We start from the raw sequence: 24,666 nt of genomic DNA on the forward strand, positions 1-24,666 counted from the left end.
TACAAACCTTTTATCACATACATCTATTTCAAATACTTTCTTCCAGTTTGTGCTTTGCCTTTTCCTTTTTAAATGATGTCTTTCAAAGAGCAGAAAGATTGTAGTTTTGTTTTTGTATTATTTTTTAAAGAGTGGTGATGCTTTTCTTTACTTTCTAAGAAATTTTTGCCCATTCCAAATTTGCATAGATTTTCTCCGAGTTTTGTCTAGAATTTTATAGTTCTAGCTTTTTCTATTTACATCTAAACCAATTTTAAATTAATCTTGTGGGTAGTGTGAAGTATTGTTTCAGGTTTAAGTTTTAATATGAATATCCAGTTGTTCTAGTACAATTTATTCAGAAGACTATCATTTCCTAGTGGATTATGCTGGTGACTCTGAAAAACTCAGCTGACCACATGAGCCATATATGTTACCATAGAGGTCTATTCCTGATTCTTTATCCTGTCTCATTGATCCATGTGCTTATATTTATACAAAAACCAAACTACCTTGATTACTGTGGCTTTATACTGAGCCTTGAAATCGGGTAGTGTGAGTCTTCTAACTTTGTTCTTTTCCCCCTTCAACATAGGTCTAGCTATTGTTAAATCTTACCTTTCCAAATAATACCTGGAGTAAGCTTTTCAATTTCTACAGAAAAAAAAAAAAACATGCTGAGAATTTTGTTAGGAATGGAGGGAATCTATAGATCATTTTGGAGAGAATAAGTATGAAAACAACATTGATTCTTCTAAAACATGAACATGGTATATTTCTTCATTTATTTACAGGTCTTGTTTCATTTTCCTCAGCATTTAAAAAATATTTTTCAGTGTATACCTTGTGCATATTTTATTAAATTTATTCACATTTTGATGTCACTGGAAATGGTATTTTTTTACATTTCAATTTCAAATCTTTGTACCCATTATGCAAAAATATGATTATTTTTACACACTAATTTTGTATCCTATGCTTTTGCTAAAACATCTTATTAATTCAAGTATACTTTCCTTTAGATACTTAAGGATTGTCTACAAAAACAATATTATCTGTGGATAGAAGTAGCTTTATGTCTTCCCTTCTGATTTTTTATTCATGTTTTTAACTTTTCTTATGCTATTATGGCAGTAAGGACTTGCAGTACAATCTTTGTGATGGATGAGAGTGGGTATTTTTGTCTTGCTCCCAATCGTAGAAGGAAAATGTTTGATCAGCATACTATCTTGGTGAGTATTTCCTGTGCATGTGAAATGATGAGTAGTTTACAACTTTGGGCTTAATAATCTATAAATATAAATTAATTTAATTCACTTATAGTATAGTTCAGATCTTCTAAAACATTAGTGATTTTCTGGGTACATATTCTATCAATTGTTCATAGATGGGTGTTAAAACCTTTAGTATAGTTATGTAATAGCCTCCTGGCATTTTTTAAACGAATTTTGAAGTTATCTTATTGGTGCTCACATATTTAGAGTTGTATATCTTCCCTATAAATTCCTCTTTTATTATTATTAAATGTCCCTCTTTAACTCTTAAAATTTTTCTGTCTTGAAGTCTACTTTGTCTAGTAATAATACACTCATGTCACCTTTCTTATGTCTGCTGTTTGCATGTTTCATATTCCTTCATCCTTTTGCTTCAAGCTTTTTTGTATGTAACATGTGTTTCTTGTAGACAGTAGTGTGCATCTTGTAGGTAACTTTTTTTTTAATCCAGTCCTATGATTTCTGACAACTGGAGTGTTAAGTTCATTTATATTTCCTGTAATTACTGATATAATCAGGCTAAAGTTTACCATTTGCTTGTTACTTACATTGCCCATTCAATGTTTTGTTGTTGTTGTTGTTGTTCATCTGTCGTTTTTTCCTATAATATTTTGCGTAAATTCAAATATATTTTAGTTTCTTTGATGCATCACTTAAAAAAAACCTTTTAGAACTTTCTGTATGGCAAAAACTATGCAACTTAAACTAATTGATTCTATTTAGAGGCAATATTGTACCACTTAATATATCATACATCACATTCCATGCTTCTCTAGGGTCCCAGTTCACTTCTCAGTTCCCATCTCACAAATGTTATAAATCTACAACAACATAATTCAAATTAATCTCATCATTTGTGCTACTGTAATACTTTAGTTCAAAATATGTTATAAACCCTAACTTATAATGTTATTATTTTCACTTCAGTCCAAGGATTGGCAGACTTTTCCTCAAAGGGCTAGATAGTAAATGTTTTAGGCTTATGAGCCATATGACTCCTGTTACAACTACTTACCTCTCCTGTTGTGGCATGAAAGTAGCCACAGACAATGCATAAGCAAATGGAGAAAGCTATGTTCCAATTAACCTTCATTTGCAGAAACAGTTGGCTGGTCCCCAAGCTGTAATTTGCTGTCCATTGTTTGTACAGCCATTTATTAGGGATATTGTAAGGAAAAAAATAGTTTTTTTTTATTTTTACCCATCTTTTTACTGGATCTGATCATATTCATTTCATTATGTTTCCAGTTTTATTGAGATATAATTGGCATACAAAATACTGCATGTAACTAATGTATACCATTTGGTAAATTTAGACGTAAGTATCTATCGTGTTACCAGCACTACAATCCAGGTAATAAATGTATCCATCACCTCTAAAATTTTCCTTGTGTTCATGTTTGTGTGTGTGTGTGTGTCTGTGTGTGTGTGAGAGAAATAACTCATTCATATATGATCAACTTATCTTCATCAGTGATACTAATAATGCATAATGGGGAAAGACAGTCCCTTCAAAAAATGATGGTGAGGGGGGAAGGGTGTAGCTCAAATGGCAGAGCACATGCTTAGCATGCATGAGGTTCTGGGTTCAATCCCCAGTACCTCCTCTAAAAATAAAATAAATAAACCTAATTACCTACTCTAACAACAACAAAATAAGATGGTAAGAAATCTAGGTATTCACATCAAAAAGAATGAAATTGGACTGTTGTCTTTAATTATATGCAACATTTTACTCATAATGGGTAAAGATTTGGACACAAGATGTGAAAACATAATATTCAAGGAAGAAAACATTAAAGATTATTTCTTTTTATAGATCTTGATTTCTACTGATAACCTTTCCCTTTAGTATGAAGAGTATTCTTTGGCATATTTTGAAGTGCAGTTTTACTGACTACTGATTCACCAGCTTTCATTTCCTAGGAAAATATATTTATTTGACTCTATTTTTAAAGTATATTTTCACTGTATGTAAAATTATGGACTGACAGTATTTTAAAGATATTTGAAGATTTTAAAATGTTGTTTCATTGTCTTCTAATCCACATTGTTTCTAATGAGAAGGTAACTGTCATTCATGGAGATCATCAGAATATCATTTTTATTCTGGCTGTTTTAAAAATTTTCTGTCTCCGGTTTTTTGCAATTGGATTATGATGTGCCTAGATATGATTTTATTATATCTTTTTCTGGCTTTGTGTTCCATGATATGCTTGGATTTGTGGGTTTGAATATCTTTTTTTTTTTTTTTTTTTGGATCTCATTCTCTTCTAGAACTTCTGGAACACCAATTGCATTATTTTAGAGCTTTTTTTAAAATCACCCCCCACATCCTTATGCTTCTTTTGTTTAGTCTTCACTTTTTTTTTTTTCAATCTATCAGATTGTATCAGCTCTTTCAGTTTGTCTTCAGTTACACTGACCCTTCTACCTTTTCCAATATGCTGTTAATTTCATCCAGGTAATTTTTCATTTCAGTGTTGTACAGTTTTAGTTATGGAATTTGCATCTGGTTCTTTTTAGAGGATTTTTTGCCCTCTGCTGATATTTCTTATCCATTTGATCACAAATACTGCATTTATCTTAAATCTTCGAACATATTTTCCTTTAATACTTAGAAATTATTATTTACTGAACAGTATTAGTAATAGTCATTATTATTACTCTATTATTACATTGTAATATATAATATATATTATATAACATATTGTAGATAAATGGACTATGCTTTCTTCCTCTAAAAAGGGTTGATCTTTATTCTAGTAGAACTGCTGATCACCTTACACTTCTGTATGCTATCTTTTCACATTTTATTAGGTGAGATATATGGATACCCTCGGGTGTTGTTCTTCCAATTTGGTGGAACTCTACTTCCAAATTCTGCCTCTCCAAGACTCTTATCAGGGCTTGGTGTTAACCTTTGTTAGGAAGTGTCTAGAAAAACCCTTTACTCTCAATCATGGCTCTTATTCCTAAGGCTTAATCATTCTGGTATCTTAGAAGGATGTTTGGAACGTTAAGAAGGTATATCCTATCTTCCTGAGCAGAAAATTCTAGCTGTCTCCAGCACTGTTTGAATTCTGCTGTCACTCTTCTGCTATGAACCTGAAATAGCAGAAAATGCTAGGCCTCAAATAGTTTCCCCTTATCTATGCAGCCCAATCCTCAGGTAAGGACTAGAATGGGATCAACACAAACTCCTATGACCGTTCCTCTAATTAGTCCTTTCTGCTCCAGTGCCTTGTCCTATAGACAGTCCCTTGTGCTGCCTCAAACGTTAATATATATTCCTCAGTTCACTCTGAAGTTCATGCTCTGCTTGGACCCCAGCTTGCTATGCTCATATGTGGCAAATATCCTCAGACAGAAGGTCAGACTGTTAATTGGGCTCACCCCATGAGTTTCCCTTCTCATAGGAATTGCAGTTTTATGTGATTTTCCATCCCTTGAAAACTGTCACCTCACAGAGTTTGTCTAATTTTATGGCTGTAAATAGTAGAAAGGTTTCTTCCATTCATTTTTACCAGATGACTTTCAAGAGTTTAGCAAAGCTAAATCACAATATTCAATGGCTTTTAAAAGTATGAATTTTTAAAGACATGGATTGTACAGTATGTGTATTTTAAATAGTTCCCTATTCCTCCTATCTAGTGTGGAATAGACTGTTTTGTCTTCCTTCTTTCATTATAGTTTTGTTCTTGATTTTGCATATTTTATTCCTGTTCCTGATTTTGTATATTTTATTATTTTATTTTGCCCAAACAATTAATTATCTAGAAGAGCTCCATCTGGCTCATGAGAGTTTGCATTCTGTGCTCCTTGCTGTAATTTGATACTGTGATCTCTGACACGTTATTGCATTTATTATTATGACAGCCTGTGCTCGTCTGCCTGGGCTGCCATAGCTAAGCACCATAACCTGGGTGGCTTAAACAATAGCAATTTACTTCCCCATAGTTCGGGAGGAAGTCCGAGGTCAGCGTGCCTGCATAGTCAGTTTCTCGTGAGAGCTCTCTTCCTGACTTGCACATAGCTGCCTTCTCAATGTGTTTTCACATGGCAAGGGGAGCAAGAGAACAAGGTTTCTGCTGTCTCTTCTTATAGGGGTGCTAATCCCGTCATGAGGATTCTGCCCTCGGGACCTTGTCTAAACCTAATCATCTCACGGTTTCCACCTCCCAACACTATCACATGGAGAGGTGGGGGTTCAACATATGAATTTTTGAGCAGAACAATTCAGTCCATGGCACAGGTCATCTCTAGTTCTGAATCTCGTACCCTGCTTCTGGTTGCACCTAGATGCTTAATTCTTTCTTCTCCTGTTTCTAAGATGTGGTCACCCTAAACTCAACTTTATTCCCTGGGTCCAACTATCAGTTACGCTTCCCTCCCTCTGTCCATGGGCCAAATTTTCTAACTTTGATGTTTAACTCTTTCAAATCTATTTTAATGTACTAAATTCAATTAATTTTCATCCTTACCACATTTTTTAGACCCTAAAAAAGCATTTACACTTGAACATTCTCTTGGTCTACTACAGCACTAATAACTATAGTATGTTATTCAGAAATTAGGATACCAAATGAGAACTATGATTTTCTTAGTTCATCTACATTTTAAACTATCTGTAGTTAGTGAAATATAAGTGCCTGAAATCTACTTCAAATTGAGCTTTTACATTGCAATGCTTTATGTTTAAGAGTCCAGTAATAGATTTTTGGTAGCCTCACTGCTCTAAATACTTCTTTGGAGGAATTACATGATTTTATAATGAAGAAAATGAGTAATGCAGAGAATTTAAGGAAGCATCAAACTTTTGTGTCTACAATGGAAATTTTAATTGAAATTTTGTGTTAAGTACAATATAAAATATAGGTAACTCATGAAATGTTTACTAGAAAAAATAAAAATTGTCTAAAATATTGTATGAATTAGATCCAATATTAAAGTAAATATTTCAGTAAAATTTTTCCTAAGTGATAGTATAAACTTCTTCAATTAATATCTATATTTTTGTTTCTACTTTTTCAGATTCACCTACATTTTATCTAGCTTAATTATCCCACCTACATTTTAGCTTGCTTAATTATCCAAAAATTCCCTTAGCACCACTATAAAACTGTCATTGAGTTGTGTCAAAAAGAGCTTGAATTTACAATCAGAAGATAGACATTTTATTTTTGGTTTCCTTACTCTCTGCTAACTTATCTGTCAAAGAAGGGAGATACTAACTCTTCGACACACATAGAAGAACTGTTTCAGAGTAGAAGAATATAAGTGCAATCCCTTTGTACACTGTGGAATACTACACATTAAGAGTCGTTAGGACATACATTTCCTCCTCTATAGTTTTTAGTATAACTGCAAATGCCATAAGCTGGCTGAAACACTGGCATTCATTAGTCAATGTGTTATCATCATAACTAAAATTCTAATAAGTATAACAGAATTCTGGCCTGAAAAATACTTGATTTGAGATTGAACGTTTTCACCTTTTAGAGTTATCCCAGGGAATTTTATTAGATATTATTTTTCCATCAGTTCACTTGCTCTTACCTCTGATACTTCTAATGATTTTTTCACAATCTTAATGCTATTCATGTTTAGTCACTCATAGCAAAGAACAATCCAGCTGAATAGCACAAACATATGCATTGCCAGAGAATGAGATATATTTTCTATTTGGTTACTATATAGTTCAATCTGACTTTAGAAAACAAGAATAAAACATTTTTTATTTGGAGTCAAATTTGATTTTGTTATTATTTCTTCTTTTTTGTTTTTTAGAACTAAGCAATGCTATAGTGGTCCAACATCCTGTCTCAGGCATATTACAGTTCACAGTCATTCTGAATTTCTCTGCATTCACTGGGTAATACCATGTACTCTCATAAAAATGCCTCACTCCTGCCTTATTTGTTCTCTAGGATCTATCTAATTTTGGTTATGTGTCTGATCTGCTGGTGCTGAACCTGGAGAAAAGAGTAGTTCCAAAACGTCCATCTGAATATTGTGATACATCAAAAGAAAAGTAGAGGATGCAAAATCCTAGCAGAAATATTTCCAAACCAGAGGTGAAAGAAACAGTGACAGACAATTTTTTGTGTGTGAAACCCTGCGTGCCATGTTTACTGAAAGGGATTAGACTATGAGGGGTTTCGTTACATACTGCTATGGACAGAGCAGCTTCACATGTAGGTTGTATGTAAAAAGCACTCTTACTGGCAGGAAATGCTGATACTTGCGGCAGACAGAACTGAAGGTAACTCCAAAAATTCCTAACTGTTTTTCATGTCTCTGTGTATAATTATCTCCCATTGAGGGAGGGAGAAAACTGTGATGGGATGTCATTTCAGAAACTAGATCATGTTATGTAAGATTCCATCTTAGCAGACTAGAGCTAGAGATTCTTCCTCTTGGTTCGATGAAGTAAGCAGCCACGTTGGAAGCCCACATAATGAGGGATTACAGGTGATCCCTAGCACCTGCAGACATCTTCTAAGGCATAAGTGGCCCTCAGCCAACAACCAGCTTTCTATCATACAATCATAAGGACATTACATCTTCCACTAACCTTAATAAGCTTGGAAGTGATTCAACTTCCTATCTGAAGCTGAGCCTCCAGATAAGAGCACCCCACAAACATTTGATTGCAGCTTTGTGACACCCAGAACAGAGGATCTAGCTAAGTCATGCCTGGACTCTCAACACACAGACATTGTAAGATAATAAATGTGCATTGTTTTAAGATACTAAGCTTGTAGTACTTGGTTATGCAGCAATCAGTAGCTAACATGGCACCTTCGATTTCATTGCTTATCAGTAAAACTCTCAAGAGTCTATATTAAACCTATTCTTGCTTTTTAAAAAAAATTATTCTAAGACCTTAATGGCCATGGCTACTGAAAAGTGATTCTGATTATTAGTAATGGTGGCATTAAGTATTACAGAGATAAAACTACAGATCATAAATTTTCCTTGACAATCTCAATTTGATTTCTCTGCAATATTTTCAATAAAGGCAATTTAAAACACATATACAAGAAAGTGTGATTTAAACTTCCTGGAATAAAATCTATACCCACAGCTGTTATTGCAGGTACAACAACATGATTAAGTTGTCTCCAAGGAGATGCAATCAGAAAGGGTATCCAAAACTATTGGACAGTATCCTTAAAATGAGGGAATATGTTGAAATGTAAAAGCAATGGCTGAAACTTAAGTAGCCGTTAGGGCTATAAGGCGTGCTATCTATTGATGATAGTTGAGTATTAAGATAGAAGAAACCCGAATCCCCAAGGACTTTGTGAGGCCATTGTGTTAGTTCCTGAAGTAGTATTTCAAGGCTTTAACCTGAATAAAATAATTTTCTCTCTTGTTAAACCATGGTTGCTTGGAGTTACAGATACTTTTGGATGCTTAACAGATATTGGCATATACAATTAATTTGTGAATCATAAAATAACATATTATCACAGCCTATACTTCTCTACTTGGTTGAAGAGCAAAGGTCAACACAATCCTGGTAAAGGCATACATAAAGGTCACCATAACTCTAGTAAAGGAATACACAAATGGTTAGTATTTCAGAATAAAGTAACATGGGAACAAAGGCAGAGTCCTGAAATTGTGTAAGGATTTGGTGAATGGCAGCATAATTTACTTTGACTGGCGTTTAGAGTAACTGGTAGGATTGAGAGATGATGTTATATATTTTCTTTAGGATATTAATGAGTGGTTAGAAAATTCACAAAAATGAGTTTGCATATGACCTATAGGCCATGAAGAGCATCAACATTTCTCACTAAGAGTACGGTATATTTTCTGGGAAAGTGAAGCCCAGCAGTATGGAAAACAGATTGAAAGGGGAAAGAGGTTGAAAATTCAGGTATCAGATATAATACAGACCAGTTATAATATCCCAGATAAGAGAAGATAATGCTAACAAGGCAATAGGGATAAAAAGAAAATGATGGCTGTGAGCACTTTGCAAATATTAAACTGACAAGACATGATAAAAAAGATTTTGGGGATAGACAGAAGTCAGTGGAAACAGTGGGTTACAGCAGCCCCACATCAGATGGTGGCTATGTAAAGATTCCAGCACATACCCTCGGCCTGTTACGGAAACGAAAGGCCAGCCAAGAAACAAGCACCACTTGGAGGGCTGGAGTACTCAGATGTATTACGCTGGTGGGCTCAGAGGGGATTCTGCTACGAAGCTCTGAGCACCTCCAAGATGTGCGCATGAGGTTTTATAGGGTAAAGTACAAGCTTAGGGTATTCGGCCAATAGGCATGGAACAGCTTTAGCAGCATTATTATCACAAAAGTGGAGGCAGGGAGGCAGCAAACCAACATTCCAAAGCCAGATATATATCTTTGAACATCCAGCTGGCTAGCAAAAAAACATGAACAGCAAACCAACACTAATAAACTTAGATTTACAAGTTAGTCCAGCAGAACTCAGATCAGTATTCCGATACTTAGATTTGTGAGTTATCTTGTTAGCCCAGCCCAGCCTCTCCTTCATATTGCTAGACTTGTGAGTTATCTTGTTAGACCAGCCTGGTTTTTCCTTCACAAGCTCTTAGATGCAAAAACAAAAGGCTGTCCTGCCCCTGGGGCCCCTAGATTATAGCTATTCACAGATTTTTACTTCCTGATAGGCAGGGTCAATGCCCCTACTCAGCCTTGAAGCAGTTTCAGAAGACCTTCACCTCTCTGCAACCCCATAAGAGTATAAGAGTAAAATCTCTGAGGGGGAAATGAGACAGGAAGAGGGCAGGGCACAGGCATTCAAGGAATACTATGGCAGTTAACATCAACATGGTGAAAGATTCAGTGCCCTTGAGGCTCAAGATGATGGGAGATTTAACTTCTAGTAGGCCTTAAGCTTCATTGTATGCTTATTGTAATATGTTAGCATGATGAATAACATGCCTAAGGGGCCGTGACAGTCCCAAGGCTAGCCACAAAAAGTCAACTTCTGATGTTACCTGTTGAAAAAGACACCATTCCTTTAGCATTTTCACTTTAAAAGAATCTAAAATTGTCTTCATTGGTTGAATTCTTAAATGATTTACAAGTCTTAAGTATATATACTGTGTAGATATATAGTTTCTGGAAATTATAAGGGCATTCTACTTTTACTTCCTGGGCTGTTTAGGGAACATGGATCATCATTTACTTTGGTCTTATTTTCTTGGATCTAAAACCTAGTGCAGTAAGAACCTGTGCATATATTGTTACATGACAGTTTCTACCTCATTTTATTCAAGCAACCAATCAAAAGAACTAAACAGAAAGTTCTCCTTTTTTCAAATTATTCATTTTCTCATCCAACTTTTTATTATGTCTTAATCTCCTGATACCCATAAACATTTCAACAGATATTTATGGTCAGAAACAAGTCTATTAAAGGAAAGAAGTATGCTTATGGAATAACTTAGAACTAACATCGCAATCACTAAATCTTTAGGAATATCAATGAGAACAATTCAAAAGACACAGATAATTTAAAGCTTTATAAATCAATGTTGCATTTTACTTCAGATAGCCTGGTTCTTCATGTTCAAGGAAGTAAAAGTGCATTCATCAAACCTGGGCACTTCAACTGAATCTGCCAACAGATTTTCTCTCATCTGTTTGCCTACGTAATCAAGACGCTGCAGACATCTTATCTCCACTTCCTTGTGGAATGGTTACAGCATCCCTGGGGGTCTTTACCAACATAAGAGTTTACACCAGCACAGGCGACAGATGCAGGAGGCGGTGCAACCTCCCAGGTTGCTTTTCCTCTCACATGCTGCCCCTTGGAGCTGTAGCCTCCCTCAGGTTAGCTCTTCAGGAGGCAAAAGTAACCACTGCTTACAATTTTGCCGAGTTGTGAGAAGTTACTGTGTCCATGGCTCAGGGGTTTAGCCTGCGCAGGGTAACAAAGCTGAGACCCTCCAGCAAAGCAGTTCTATTCAATGTGCAGCATTTTAAAGAACGGAGTTTTTCAAACCACTGGGTTGTAATATGTGTTAATTATCTAAGGCTGCCATATCAAATTGCCACAAACTGGGTGGCTTAAAACAAAGAGTTTTATCCTCCTACAGCTCCGGAGCCTAGAAGTCTGATCCTGAAGTGTCAGTAGGGCCACACTTCCTACAAAAGTTCTGAAGAATAAGTTCCTTGCGTTTTCCAGCTTCTCATGGTTCCTGGCTTTCTCTGCCTTGTGGCTACATCTCTGCCTCTGTTACTCATATTGCTTCCTCCTCTCTCAAAATTCCCTCTGCCTTTCTTATGAGGATACACACTATTGCTTTTAGGGCCCACCTAGATGATCCAGGATAAGCTCTTTCTCCCCAAATCTTTAATTTAATGTTTTGCTACATAAAGTAATATTCACAGGTTCTGGGGATTAAGACATGGATTTATCTTTTGGGGGGACATTAGTCATCCACTTCATAATGTATTATTCATTTTCAATTTGAACCACTCTTTCACCCTCTCTAGTCACTTCTTTTTCCATTATAAAATAATTTTTGGTAAGTTTTCTTCCATTTAATCATTCACTCTTGGTCCATCCCTCAATCTATTCCATCATCCTAGATTTACTGGTTTTCTTTTCTGGATCAAGCTGTGTGCTAGGATCTAACCTTGTATGTTATTCATTCATAATGTAAATGAATGAATGTGCCTAGACATTTCGAAGTATTTAAAAATATTTTTTCCAAAGTCAATATTGGGGCATCTTGAACCTGTGATAAAGTGAAATCCATCCTTTAATGTTGTGATCTGCTAAATGGCCCAGAACTATTTGTTGATATAGAAATATTTATATCCCTGTATTTATACACACATACTTGGAATTTCACATTTACAAATGGGCATATTCTAATAAATTCGTATGTCACATTTATTTTTAGAGCTTGCAAAAATTCTCTCATAGAAAAATATGGTAAGTGGTGTTCGAGTTCCTGCCATAGTTCACAAGGGCTTAAACCACAAAAAAATTAGGCTTCACTGTAACAGTATTGGTAAATAAAATAAACAAAAGTACATAGTATTCTGTAGTATTGTAGTTAATATTCTTTAACATGGACAGTGCACTACAGGCTAGGCTGGTCACTGTTCCCAGTATACCTTTGCTTACTTTCCTTTTTTTCCTTTCCAGGAGACTATTCTTATAACCTTTCTGTCTTCTCAGTAAATACAACCCTACTCTCCCACCTCCAAACCCCCAAGCACATCACAGACTCATGATGTAAATGAAGAAAGCAGGTCTTAACTATTGAGCTTTCCTGGGAGCTAAAATGAATATAGACCCGAGGGCTCTAATGCTTTTTAGTTCAATTCTGTACATTTTGATGGGCAGTCAGATCAAGTCCACTTTCAGATGACTAGTGACAGTCATGACAAGCAAGTTGGAAGAGTGTGCTTAAATTTGGTAGAACAGTTAAAACTATAAAAATTAAAATTTTCCTTAATTAACTTGGGTCTCAGGCAGTAAACAGAATTGTCTTCAAAGATCTGTTTTGTGGGCAAAGAATACATGCATAATGAATGCATGCATCCTTGCATATATTAGATTCCCTAGCTCTCCTCTGTGCAGCTTCAAAGGGTTCTGAATTGTGGGAAATTCATAAACAGTACAACTTCTGACATGTTTTAGTAGAAGAAGTAAAAGGCCTTTCAAAGCTTCTTCCAGACTTTTGATTCTATGGACTCATTGATTTCTTTATTTTCCTGAATTATACTGTCTTTGGAATTACATTTTCTTTTCTCCTCTTCAAAACTGTATTAGATTGTATATGGAGATACTGAAACAATGAGGGGACCCGAAGATTGATAAATACACACTGGAAACAAATTGATGCCTGGGGTTCTTTCCTCTCCTTCTAGGGGGCAATCCACAACAGGTTTATTCCTCTCTGCAGCTGTTGAAATCCACTTATTACACCCCAAGGATTTGGAATGGGAGAATGGAGCTAGCGTTTCTTCTGATCTCAGCTTGTCTTCTAGTTCAAAAAATAGGATTTGGATCATATAATAAAGAACAAGTGAAAATCTTGCAGAGGGAGCATGGTTTAAACTAGTCAAAGTTAAAAAAGGGTCAGCAAAGAAAGAATGTGTATAAGAACAAAAAGATTGAAGAACAGGGTGTAGTTAATTTTATGGAATATTTTTATTTTGGAGGGTTAATGAAAAAAAGCAAGGTGCTTCACTTGTATCAATATGTGAAAAACACTTGTCTCTGAAGGATTCTTATTGCTTTGGCATAATAATATATAAACAAGGAATGAAAGTACATCACAGCACTTAAATTATCCCATAGTTTAATAGACTACATTCTCTTACCCTTGCAAATATTCCTAGGGATAAAAATTAGATCACCATGTAAGTAGTTTTCCTAGGGAGCTTTGATTTTGTTTTAATAGTTCACTTTAAGAATCAAAGTAGAAAAGCCTTAAGTTCAACTGAAAGTTAATAACAGGGATTGCAAAACCAAGAGGTGGCAAGATCCAGCAGAGAGGATGTCTTCATATCCTTTGGTTAGTTAGTTATATTTTATCTACCTAATATTTCATTTCAGGAAGCAAAACTGTCTCAAGGCAATCCATATTAGAGAGCTCTCTTATGAGTAAGAACATACTAATAAGAATTTATATTACCAATGAGCAAGATTTAATTAAGTTGAAAACATTTTCATCATAAATTTTATAACTGCTTTCCAGATAATATACAATGTCAGGTTTCTTCTTTTACAAGCATAAACAGTCTATTACAACTAACTTTATCTAGAACAAAATAATAATGAAGATGAGTATATCTTTTTAATGTATGCCTAAACCTTAATTCAAAAATAATATAGATTTACATGAGTATGTAGATGATAAAAATAGCTTAAATAAATACCTATGATTTAATAGATATTAATATTTATTTAAATACATTAAATAATGACATTAAACAGTACTGGTCATTTTCTCTAATTAATTATATACTAGATACAATCTTATTGCTTTCCTTTTGAGTATTTGTGAACCTATGGTAAGTCAAGGATGAAATGGAGATTCATCACACATTAAGAGGTAATAAATAAACAAGAAAAAGTAAGAAAGCACTCTTTCTGCTATTAAGAAAACCAGAGCAGGTGTTGGATCACAAGGGATTTTAGACTTGCAGAAGAAAATATGTATTAATATTTGCATTTTGATCTAAATAAAGCTAGTTAAGATTTGTCACTTTATTTCTGAAATGCTCAAAATAACCAATCTCATCACCAAGTCTACTTGAATTTACATAAACATCTAATTTTATAGGCACGTAAACTATCTTAACTACTAAAATAGACTTGCCTTGAAAATAAATGAGTAGACGCTCTAAATAGAGCAGTCAAGCTGTTCTTAGTATGCTCCATGGAGCTGCAAAATGCTTTCATTCTTATATTGATATAAGCCTAAGCTTTCTTGATCTTAAAAAAAAAAAGGTAAATATTCAAAATATCTTACCTGTAACAAGAAAGCTGCATCTCCCTGCTCCAGCTTCATTTATGATGCTACAGTTATAAACCCCATAGTTTTCATTGGAAAGACTCTTCACCAGGTACTCTGTGTATTCTTGTGAGTCAAACTGGCCTGTCCGTAATAATTTATTGCCCAAGCGCCACTCATAGGTCAGCACCCGTATTGGATAGGCTCTCAGGACCCTGCAGCTCATAGTGACACTTCGGTCTTGTCCTTGTCGGATTTCCAGAAACGCTGGTTCCACAGCAGGTGGATCTGTAGAAAGAGATATTAACATAGATAAAATATGTGGTTTGCAATAAGCCAGTGGCTACTCTTACCGTGAGAAGCTATTTTTAAGAACCCATCCAGGAGTATAAGAGGTGGGTGGAGAACGTATTTAGGCCCTGGAATTTCAGCTTGGGTTGGGAAACGTGATTTCCTGAGTGTGGGCGGTGAAGGAGACTCATTGCTTTAACAAAGCATTTGCAGGTGAAACTAGCAAAGTTTATTTCTTCTTTCTAACTGCTTCCTCCCCGCCTCCCCCAAAATGTCATGAGAATGTTTGGTTTATACTGTCAACAATCAAATGATGTTCTGGATATGAAAGCATAGTATCCATACTAGCATGACATTTTGAAGCAGTTCAAGTCAGTGCATTCTAATTATCCCATATGAGGCTCAGTCCTTGGGCTTCTGGGCCACTACTTAATAAAATGGGCAACACAAGTATATAAACTTATTTTCTAAATTATTTGCTCTCAACAAATTTGACTACAGGTCATAATTGTCATTTGTAAATCTTAAGCAACCTTTGCAAATTATACCACAGGTGGATATGGATTTCAATCTATTGCAATGGCTCATTTATCTGGCTTAATTATGATTTTTTCCTATACAATTAAAACTTGTTACATTAGGGACCTAACCTTTATGGTTTTGATGGGAAGATTTCTAAAAAAGTGTCACACATTTTCTCATTATTAAGGGTAGGTAAAATACAGTCTTTTTCTTAATGATGACTCCCAATGGTCATAATAAATTACAATTATTCCCTGGGCTCTAATAGCATGATTCATTTGATCAAGAAAACTGTGTGGAACCACTCAGGATTTTTTTGCTCTCAGAATTACTCAGCACAACACAATCACATCCCTCACTAGATGCATCCAGTGCCCTCTTCAGTTGTGCAGTGTAAAAGTTGTAAAAGTCTACCTGGAAGCCCTTCCTTCAGGACACTAAAAGGTTTTAGGACTACCACACCAAATGAGCTGCCTAATATACTTTACATATTATTCTATTTACTTTCTATAGTATTGCCCTCCTTTCTCATAGCCAGTCTGTTGACTGACCCTTCTTGCTTCTTTCAACAAATACGTTAAAGTTATCCTAAAAATTCTAATTTTATTCATACATTTAAATTTAAGCCCTCTGTATGTAAGTGCTGAGAATAAAAAAATAAATGAACAAGAAGAAAAATACTGTCTGCATGTAGTTTTTGGTCTAACACAATAAATAGACATTTACGTAGCTAATTTACAAAACTGAAGTACAAAGAACAGTTCTAGGGCAGAAACTAAAGAAGTGAGTAACACTCTGAATATTGGCCAGGCAAAAAAGATACTTGAGCTGTGTCTTCCAGAATATACAGCAAATGGTCAAGCAGGTAAGCCATAAGAGAGGACATTCCAGGGAGGAGAAGTAGGTGCAAAGGTAAGGAGGAGATAGTGAGGATAGGGTGTTCAGGGTAGTATAAGTGAATTACCATAACTGGCACACAAAACATGCGTAAGAGCTGCAGAAGAAAAAAAGACAAAAAGCAGGGACTCTATCAAGGATCTTTGAATGTCATGTTATGAGGTGTAATTTAATCCTGATGGTATTGAGGACTGTCTAAAAACTTTTAAATATAGGTTTTATATGATTAAACCAAACTTTTAGAAGGAATACTGTGACAGATAGGAGGAGCACGAACCTCAAAGAGAAGAAACTCAAAGAGAAGGCTTGAACTAAGGTAATGTCATGGGACCACAAATGATGCCTTAGACAATGAGGCAGATAATGGTGTCAGTGACAAAGACAGGGAAGAAAGGAGAGGTAGTTTGGAGTTTGGTGGACATGTGAAATTTGTGCACCTATTAATTACACAGTAGGGATACCTACTAAGAAAGTGTTTATTTTCAAACATGTGAGTTATGTTTTATTATTTCTTTGTTTTGATTTTTTTTTTGCTTAACTGAATCATAGTCGGAAAAACTAGTCCATATGTTTTCAATCCTCGGAAATTTGTTAAACTTATTTTATTGCCCATAATATGATCAGTTTTTGTCCTATATGTCCTCGCAAAGAAAGAGTAGTTTGTAGTTTTGGGATGTGATGTAAATCTACTTGGTTAAGTCTGATAACTACATTGTCCAAATTATCTATATAGTTGTTAGGTTTTGTGGGCTTTTTATTTATTTTTTGCCTATTTATTTCTACTTGGGTAAATTTAGAAGACTTTTAAAATCTTCTAAAAGGGAAGTAGCCTTTAAAAAATTTCTTCTTGTAGTTCTATCTCCTTTTTGGTTTATATATTTTGAGGCTATGCTACTCAATACATACAAATTTAAAATTGCTTTATGTTATCGATAATTTGAAGCTTTTATCATTATGAAATATAATCTCCTTTATCTCTATTAATATTTTATTATTTAAAACTCAATTTGGTCTCATATTAATATAGTTACCTTGCCATTCATTTTGTCAATATTTACATGTTATGGCCGTCCCATGATCTTATACTTTCAGTAACCTTATATATTACAAACACCTCTTATAAATAGCATGTGATTATATTCAATTTTTTTCTTTCACCCAAAGCACTTAGCACATTATTCATTTAAGTTTACTCTAACTACTGATAAATTTGGGCACAAATGTTCCTTCTTATTTTATATTTTCTATATCTTTTGTGTTCTTTCTTTGTCTTCTTTAGATTAATAGATATACAATTATTTACCTTTTTTCCTGCTACTAGTTGGGAACTTAACTGATATGTTTCTATTATTTTATTGATTATCCTAAAGCATATAATGCATACTTAAGTCATCCAAAAACATCAATTAGCACTTTTACTATCTTCCTAGACTAAGTAAGGATCTTGGAACACTTTGCTCCTTTTATTCCTATTCTGATGTATTACTGAGTCATGAATTTTAATTCTTTCTTGTTTTTTTAAAAACCTATTGGGCATTATCACAATTTTATATTTGTGCTAATTTTTAAAAATTACCCAGACATATGCTAGCTTATTTGCCCTTAATTCCTTCTTTCATTATAGACCTTCCAAATATGTCTATGATCACTTGCCTTTAGCCTAAAGTACATCATACAGAATCATCATTAGTAAACTTTCTGATCTTGATTTTCTAAAAATATACTTTTAACCTCTTAAAAGATACTTTCCTTGTACATAGGATTATAGGCTGGCAGTTATTTTCTTTCAGCACATCAGGATATAATTCTCCGGTTTCAGGTGACCATTATTGCTGTAGAGAAGTAAGCTCCAAGTCTCACACTGTGAAGTGAATGTCTTTTTTTCCTCCAGCTACTTTTAAAATCTTTTTGTCTTTGATCTTCTACAGCTTCAATATGATGTTTTTAGGTACAGGTTTCTTTTTACTTACAGGTTGGGATTTGCTGGGCTTCTTAATCTCTTGATTCGGGCTTGGTATCTTTCATCTAGGAAATTTTTGGAACATTCTCACGATTAGCTTTTCAATTAACACCTGTGTTCTTTTCTTTCTATCTTCATCTGAGGATCCTTTTTATTCTGTTTTCCATGTCTCTTAACCTCTCTTCCAAATTTTCCATTTCTCAGGGTTTCTGCCTTGTATTATGAAAACATTCTTCTGAACTAATTTAGTTCATTAATTCTTTATTTAGCTCTGCTTAATCTGCTAAACTCATCCATTGTATTTTTAATTACAATAATGTAGTTTTCATTTATAAATATTTGGTGTAGTTCTTTGGTACACATTTTATAACATTGTTCTGATACTTTCCCATTACCTGTAGCAGTAGTAAGAATTATCTTTAATTTTTTTATATAAATTATTTTATATTGCTTGATATTTCCAAGTATAGTGTTCAGAGTGTTTTTCCATTGGTTTTCTCACAGAGTACCCTGTTTATGTATATTCTTGGTTAATTTTAACTTTGTGCTACACATTGTCCTTCAAAAAACTGTTTTTGAGAAAACTTGATACCTAAGAAGATGGCTTCTTCCTCTAAAGATTTGTGTCCACAGGCAACTACTGGCATTAGTGTCTAGGATCACATCAATACAAGTTCATGGCTTGAGATTTTATTTTAATCATCGAGGTGATATGATTTTGAGTTAAAAATCCACATAAGAGCCAGCTTGTGATTATAACTTCAAGTATCGTTCCCATGTCATCCCACCCTGCTTACTCCAAAGGCAAGTTACTTCGCACTCCTTTTGGAGGAGGAGTGTGAAGACTGGGTTTACTGCTGCTCTACTCCTACCCCGTAGATACAGTTCTTTGAGTTCCAATTTCTATTGGTAGACACTTCCCAGGGGACACTCTGGGTTTGGAGTTCTGCACCCTTTCCCCAGAGATGCCATCAGAACTGAAACTCAAATTTGCCCATATCAGCAAATGTCCTCAAGCCCTCCCTTGACTACCATTGAGTAAAGTAGCTCTCCTACTGTAACAACACAATGTTAGTTACCATTGCACTTGTTACCTACATAGCAATCATATCTGTTTATATAAGCTCCATTACAAGGAGGCTTGCAACTCCCTAGTCATTGCATCATCCTCTGTATCCATCAAGTACCTAGTATTATAGTTAGTGACAAATCATTATTGATTGAATAAATGAATGCATAACTGAATGAATGAATGAATAACAGAAAAGAATAAAGACATCCACAATATCTTCAATATTCTTCTCATCAAGACCTGGATCTATGTTCACCTTGCTAAATCTGGAGGGGCTCTGTGATTATTTTGACCAATAGGATACAGCAGAAATGATGCTGATTTCTAGGCCCAGGGCACAGGAGACAGGGTTTTTCACCTCCTATCTCTTGATATATTCACTCTGGGAGCCCTGACCCATGTAGTAAGTCCAACTACTCTGCTAAAATGATGATGTGAAGGGGCAGATTATATAAACAAGGAGAGGGCAGAGTTAGGCCCAGCCTTCCAGCCATCCCCACCAAAATTTCAGGCATGTGAAGCTAACTTGGACCTTACAGACCAGACCAGCCTCCCACAAAATACCACCAATTGATCCAGATACTAACACAATTCACATGAAGCAAAAGAATAGCCTGGCAAATTGTTGACTCACTAGAGATTAAATAGTTAGATATAACACAATGTTACTCTTTTGAGCTCCTAAGTATTAGAGCAGTTTTTTACACAGTAACAGATAACTGACACATATACCTTTTAGTCTTGAAAATTCAGTAATTTGATTTTATGAGTGAAGACTCAGCAGAGTGAGGCAAAAGGATAAGGGGACAGGGCAATTGAGGAGACACACTTTAAACAATAGACCATGAAATCCAAGCTGGTTCAGGAAAGGAATTAGTTCAGAAGGAAATCACTGGGAGAAAACAGTCACTGGGTTGAATTACTAGGACAACTTGAAAACCTGAAAAGCAAGTACCCTGAGAACAACCGAGTCAAGAAGCCAAAAAGTTGCAGTCAATAAATTAAATTTTGTTGCAATGTAATATTTCAGTGGTAGAGAAATTTGAAGTGATTACAAGGTCAGAGACATGGACATTGAAATGAAATGCTGACGTGTAGTAGAGATTAATGATAGTAGAGTCAAATGAAAATAAGTTAAGGGAATATACATTTACTCTCAAGTTATATTTGCATTTGTCTAACAAAAACAAATGTTTGCAACTGCTTATCTTTCTTCTTACGATTTTCTTTTAAATAGCAGAAGTTATAAATATAATTCATTGTACCTAACAGGGAAACATTCTAAAATACATACATATTTACTTCTTCTATAAATGATTTTATATGAAAATTCTTTGAATGTATCTAATCTATTAGATTATTTCAAGTAATGGATGTTTTAGATCCTCACTGTATATAAATGTGTCATTCATCTAAAACCTAGAAGATTTAGCCCACTCAATTATTAATGGCCTATAAAGACATCTGATAGTCTAGGGTTAAAACTCTTCAAGCACAGTGTTCTTTCATAAATTCAACAGAGTCTGATTTGGAAAGCATCCTTAAATGAAGGTAATCATCACTTCTATTTAAGATACTGCCCAAACTACTTGGATTCCAAGGTGGTTCCTTAGCCTCAAAAAACTAAAGAATGTAAAACTGAGACCATTCATTATAGTCTAATCAGGTCTTCCAGTTGAAAACTTCTCCTGTGATATAAGGTTCACTTTAAGCATACTGGCTATTAATGAGCTCAGTATTTCATTCTTTGGAATATCCAGTGAGAACAGACCTGTGCATACATGATTAAATGGTGTGGTGTGAAGTCTTTGAATATGATGAGAACAAGCTTCAGGTGTTAAAAAAGTTAGAGTTCACTATTTTGACAGAATCAGTCTTTCATGGTGTAAGAGTTATTCAGTATATTTCCTTATGAAATATTAAATCTTAAGAAACTGAAATAAATAAAAAATACTGTGAGAAAAATGCTTACTTAGAAATGAAATGCTTAAAAGTAGGATTGCTTAGGAGAAATAAATAGGTGCTTGATTTTTGTCAAATTAAACAAAGTGATTCTAAAAAATACATCATTATATTATACTGAATGTATTCACTTACATCAAAATTTCTGGTTCAAAAGTTTTTCAAACTGTTGGCCTACAAATATGCTGAAGGATGATGGTAATACAAATGATTTGTTGATATTTACTAAGTGCCAGTTTGGCTTTTTATAATAATAACTCATTTTATAGAAGACTCTGAGGCACAGAGAAGTTAAGGAAAGTCACCCAGTTAAAAAGTAGTAGAATAAAGATTCAAAGAAGGCAAGGCAATCTGATTCTGAATGTAGGCTGTTAATAGCAACCTAAGCTTCATTCTTTCTGACTACAAATATTACTATAGGAACTCCCAAATTTATAGCTGGTTGGTTAGAAGGATGGATGGCAACTGGGAATTCTGACTGGTGTCTGAAGTGGAGTCAGTATTGTGAGGCTGAGCCCTTTAACTTGTAGGATCTGCACTAACTCCAGGCAGCTAGTGTCAGAGTGAACCGAATTTTGGACATCCAGGTGAAGTCAGAGAATCAGAGACTTGGTGTTGGAAAACACACCACTTACTTGGTGTCAGAAAGAACAATAGAATTGCTAATCAAGTCTTAAAGTAAGCCTAATTTATTCAATAAGGAATAAAATTTTTTAAAAGGTTGGACTTGGATAAAAGATAGTGAGAAGTTTGTAGGGGCTAGCTAAATGTATCTAGAAGAAATAAGGATTGAAACAGCTAACACTTTTAGCATTAATCCAGTCTGTATCACTGTGCTAGCACATTTCACATACTTATTACCTCATTCAGTCCTTACAACAACCTTGTAAAGTGTGTATTATTATCTCCATTTACATGTAAGGAAACTAAATCTGAGAAGTTATGTTCTCACGCATCCCACACAGTCCAGGTGACAGACTTTAGAACCAAAACAACTTAACTTCAAAGTCTATGTTCTTTCCAACACAGCAGCTTGAGGAAGCAGTGTCAAAAGCAAACTGTAAATTAGTCTTTAACATAATGTTAGTCTAACTAGGAAGTTGGCAATATAAGGAGATGTGATTTAAAAATAAAATAATCTTTAGCATTTGTAAATACTTAAGCAGGAAAGCAACCCCAAAGGTTTGGTGACACACCTTACAAAACTGGTGTTCACCTCTCCCCACAAACATTTTGAGACTCCTAGTAATTGTTACTTCGTTATCTCTAATAGTTTCATCAGCAGGATAAAATTTTGGAGTTATAGCGTAGAATTATTGTAATGGGATTGAAAATATTGGTACACTTGTGTTGTTGAAGTTAGGCACAATGTGATGGATAACATATAGAACCATTGTAATTTCTCCCTCATTACAAAAATGATAGTATACTCCATACTCTTAACCTTCTATGGAAGCTTTCTTTACATGATTATTAGATACTACTTATTACTTAGCTATACTGTTCCTAGGTCTAAAAGAAACTGAAGAATAAAGCAACTCCAGATAATTCAAGAACATTTATAATGAGCCAGTTAATTCAATGATTTAGATTTTTTCTAGGATATTTATGAATAAAATTGATTCAGTTAGCACTTATTCAGTATAGGCAGTATCCACAGAGAGAACCTAAATGGAACTTAAAATGTTTTCCTTCTAACTCACTCAGCTAGATTCTTGATGTATGTATAAATAGATCTAGAAATATAGTTACTCACTATAATGATAAAAACCTCCTAAACCAGGACAAATATATTTCCAGTTTCAGTTTATTTTTGTGTATGGTATAAGATAGGGGTCCAATTCCGTTGTTTTGCAAGTGGATATCCAGTTTTCCCAACTCCATTAGTGGAAAGATTACCATTTTTCCATTATATATTCTCAATGCCTTTGTCAAAGATTAGTTGACCATGTTAGCTTGGGTTCATTTCAGGCTCTCTCTTCTGTTTCATTGGACTATTGAAACTGAGTGCTCTGCCTCTGGTTTGTAGAAAAGGTCTAGCCTCCTGGGCCTTTCCCAAGTTCCAAAGAGCAAATTCAATCAGAAAAAAACAGATTTTGAAAGAAAATAGAGACAAAAGGAAGCAGTCAAGCAAGACAAAATAATAATAGTTTAGCCATAGTTTCAAAGAGCAAATTCAATCAGAAAAAAACAGATTTTGAAAGAAAATAGAGACAAAAGGAAGCAGTCAAGCAAGACAAAAATCATAATAGTTTAGCCATAAAGCAAAGTCAAGGACCCTTAGCTCCTCTTCAAGGGCCATAGATAATATCCTGAGCCATATCTTTGAGCTTTTTTGCAGATACTAAAACCCCTACCAGGCAGAAAAAGTTAACTGCCTGCTAACCACCTGTAGGCAGACCCAACAGCAAATGGAGCCAGAAAACTGATCATTGAGACTCCCGAAAAACCATCCTGTTACCTCATCATCAATCAGAGAATTGTGCAAAGCTGATCACACACCCAGCAACCCTCTTCCTCATGCTCTCACACTATCTTTAAAAACTTTTTTCTGAAAGCCATTGAGGAATTAGGTTTTTGAGCACTAGCTATGCATTCTCCTTGCTTGGTGCCCTATAATAAATGCTGTATTTTCCTTCACTACAACCCAATGTCAGGAGATTTGCTTTGTTTCATGTTTGATGAGTAGACTCAAGTTTGGTAACACTATGGATCTTTTATGTCAATACCATGTTCTTTAGATTACTATAGCTTTTTTTTAAAGAGTTTGAAATCAGGAAGTGTAATGACCCCAGCTTTGTTCTTGTTCCTCAAGATTCTTTGGCTATTCAGAGTCTTTGTGGTTCCATAAAAATTTTAGGATTGATTTTCCTACTTCTGTTTAAAAGGCCATTGGAAATTTTGATCACAATCACATTGAAGCTATAGATTGTTTTGGGCAATACAGACATTTTTAATAGTATTTATTCTTCCAATCCATGAGCAAGAAATATCTTTTTTTTTTTGTCTTCTTCCATTTCTTTCACCAATGTCTTATAGATTTCAGCATATAGATTCTTCAACTCCTTGGTTAAATTTATTCATGAGTATTTTATTCTTTTTAATGCTACTGTAAATTGGATTCATTTCTTAATTTCTCTTTTTGATAGTTCACCATTAGTGGATAGGAACACAACTACTTTTATATATTGATTTTGTGCCCTGCAACTTTACTCAATGGAAA

General features: G+C 34.6%; 1 protein-coding gene across 2 annotated transcripts in view; it reads right to left on the bottom strand.

Moving 5' to 3' along the window:
* The window catches only part of MDGA2 (MAM domain containing glycosylphosphatidylinositol anchor 2), a 417,841-nt gene that overhangs the window by 93,651 nt on the left and 299,524 nt on the right, over positions 1-24,666 (bottom strand). For both annotated transcript variants that reach the window (XM_031679006.2, XM_072962999.1), the window contains exon 9: positions 14,758-15,027. In XM_031679006.2, the coding sequence (XP_031534866.1) occupies positions 14,758-15,027 (270 nt within the window). The remainder of the gene's footprint in view (positions 1-14,757; positions 15,028-24,666) is intronic.

The sequence above is a fragment of the Vicugna pacos genome, chromosome 6 (assembly GCF_048564905.1).
Source record: "Vicugna pacos chromosome 6, VicPac4, whole genome shotgun sequence".
In the NCBI taxonomy this organism is placed as follows: Eukaryota; Metazoa; Chordata; class Mammalia; order Artiodactyla; family Camelidae; genus Vicugna; species Vicugna pacos.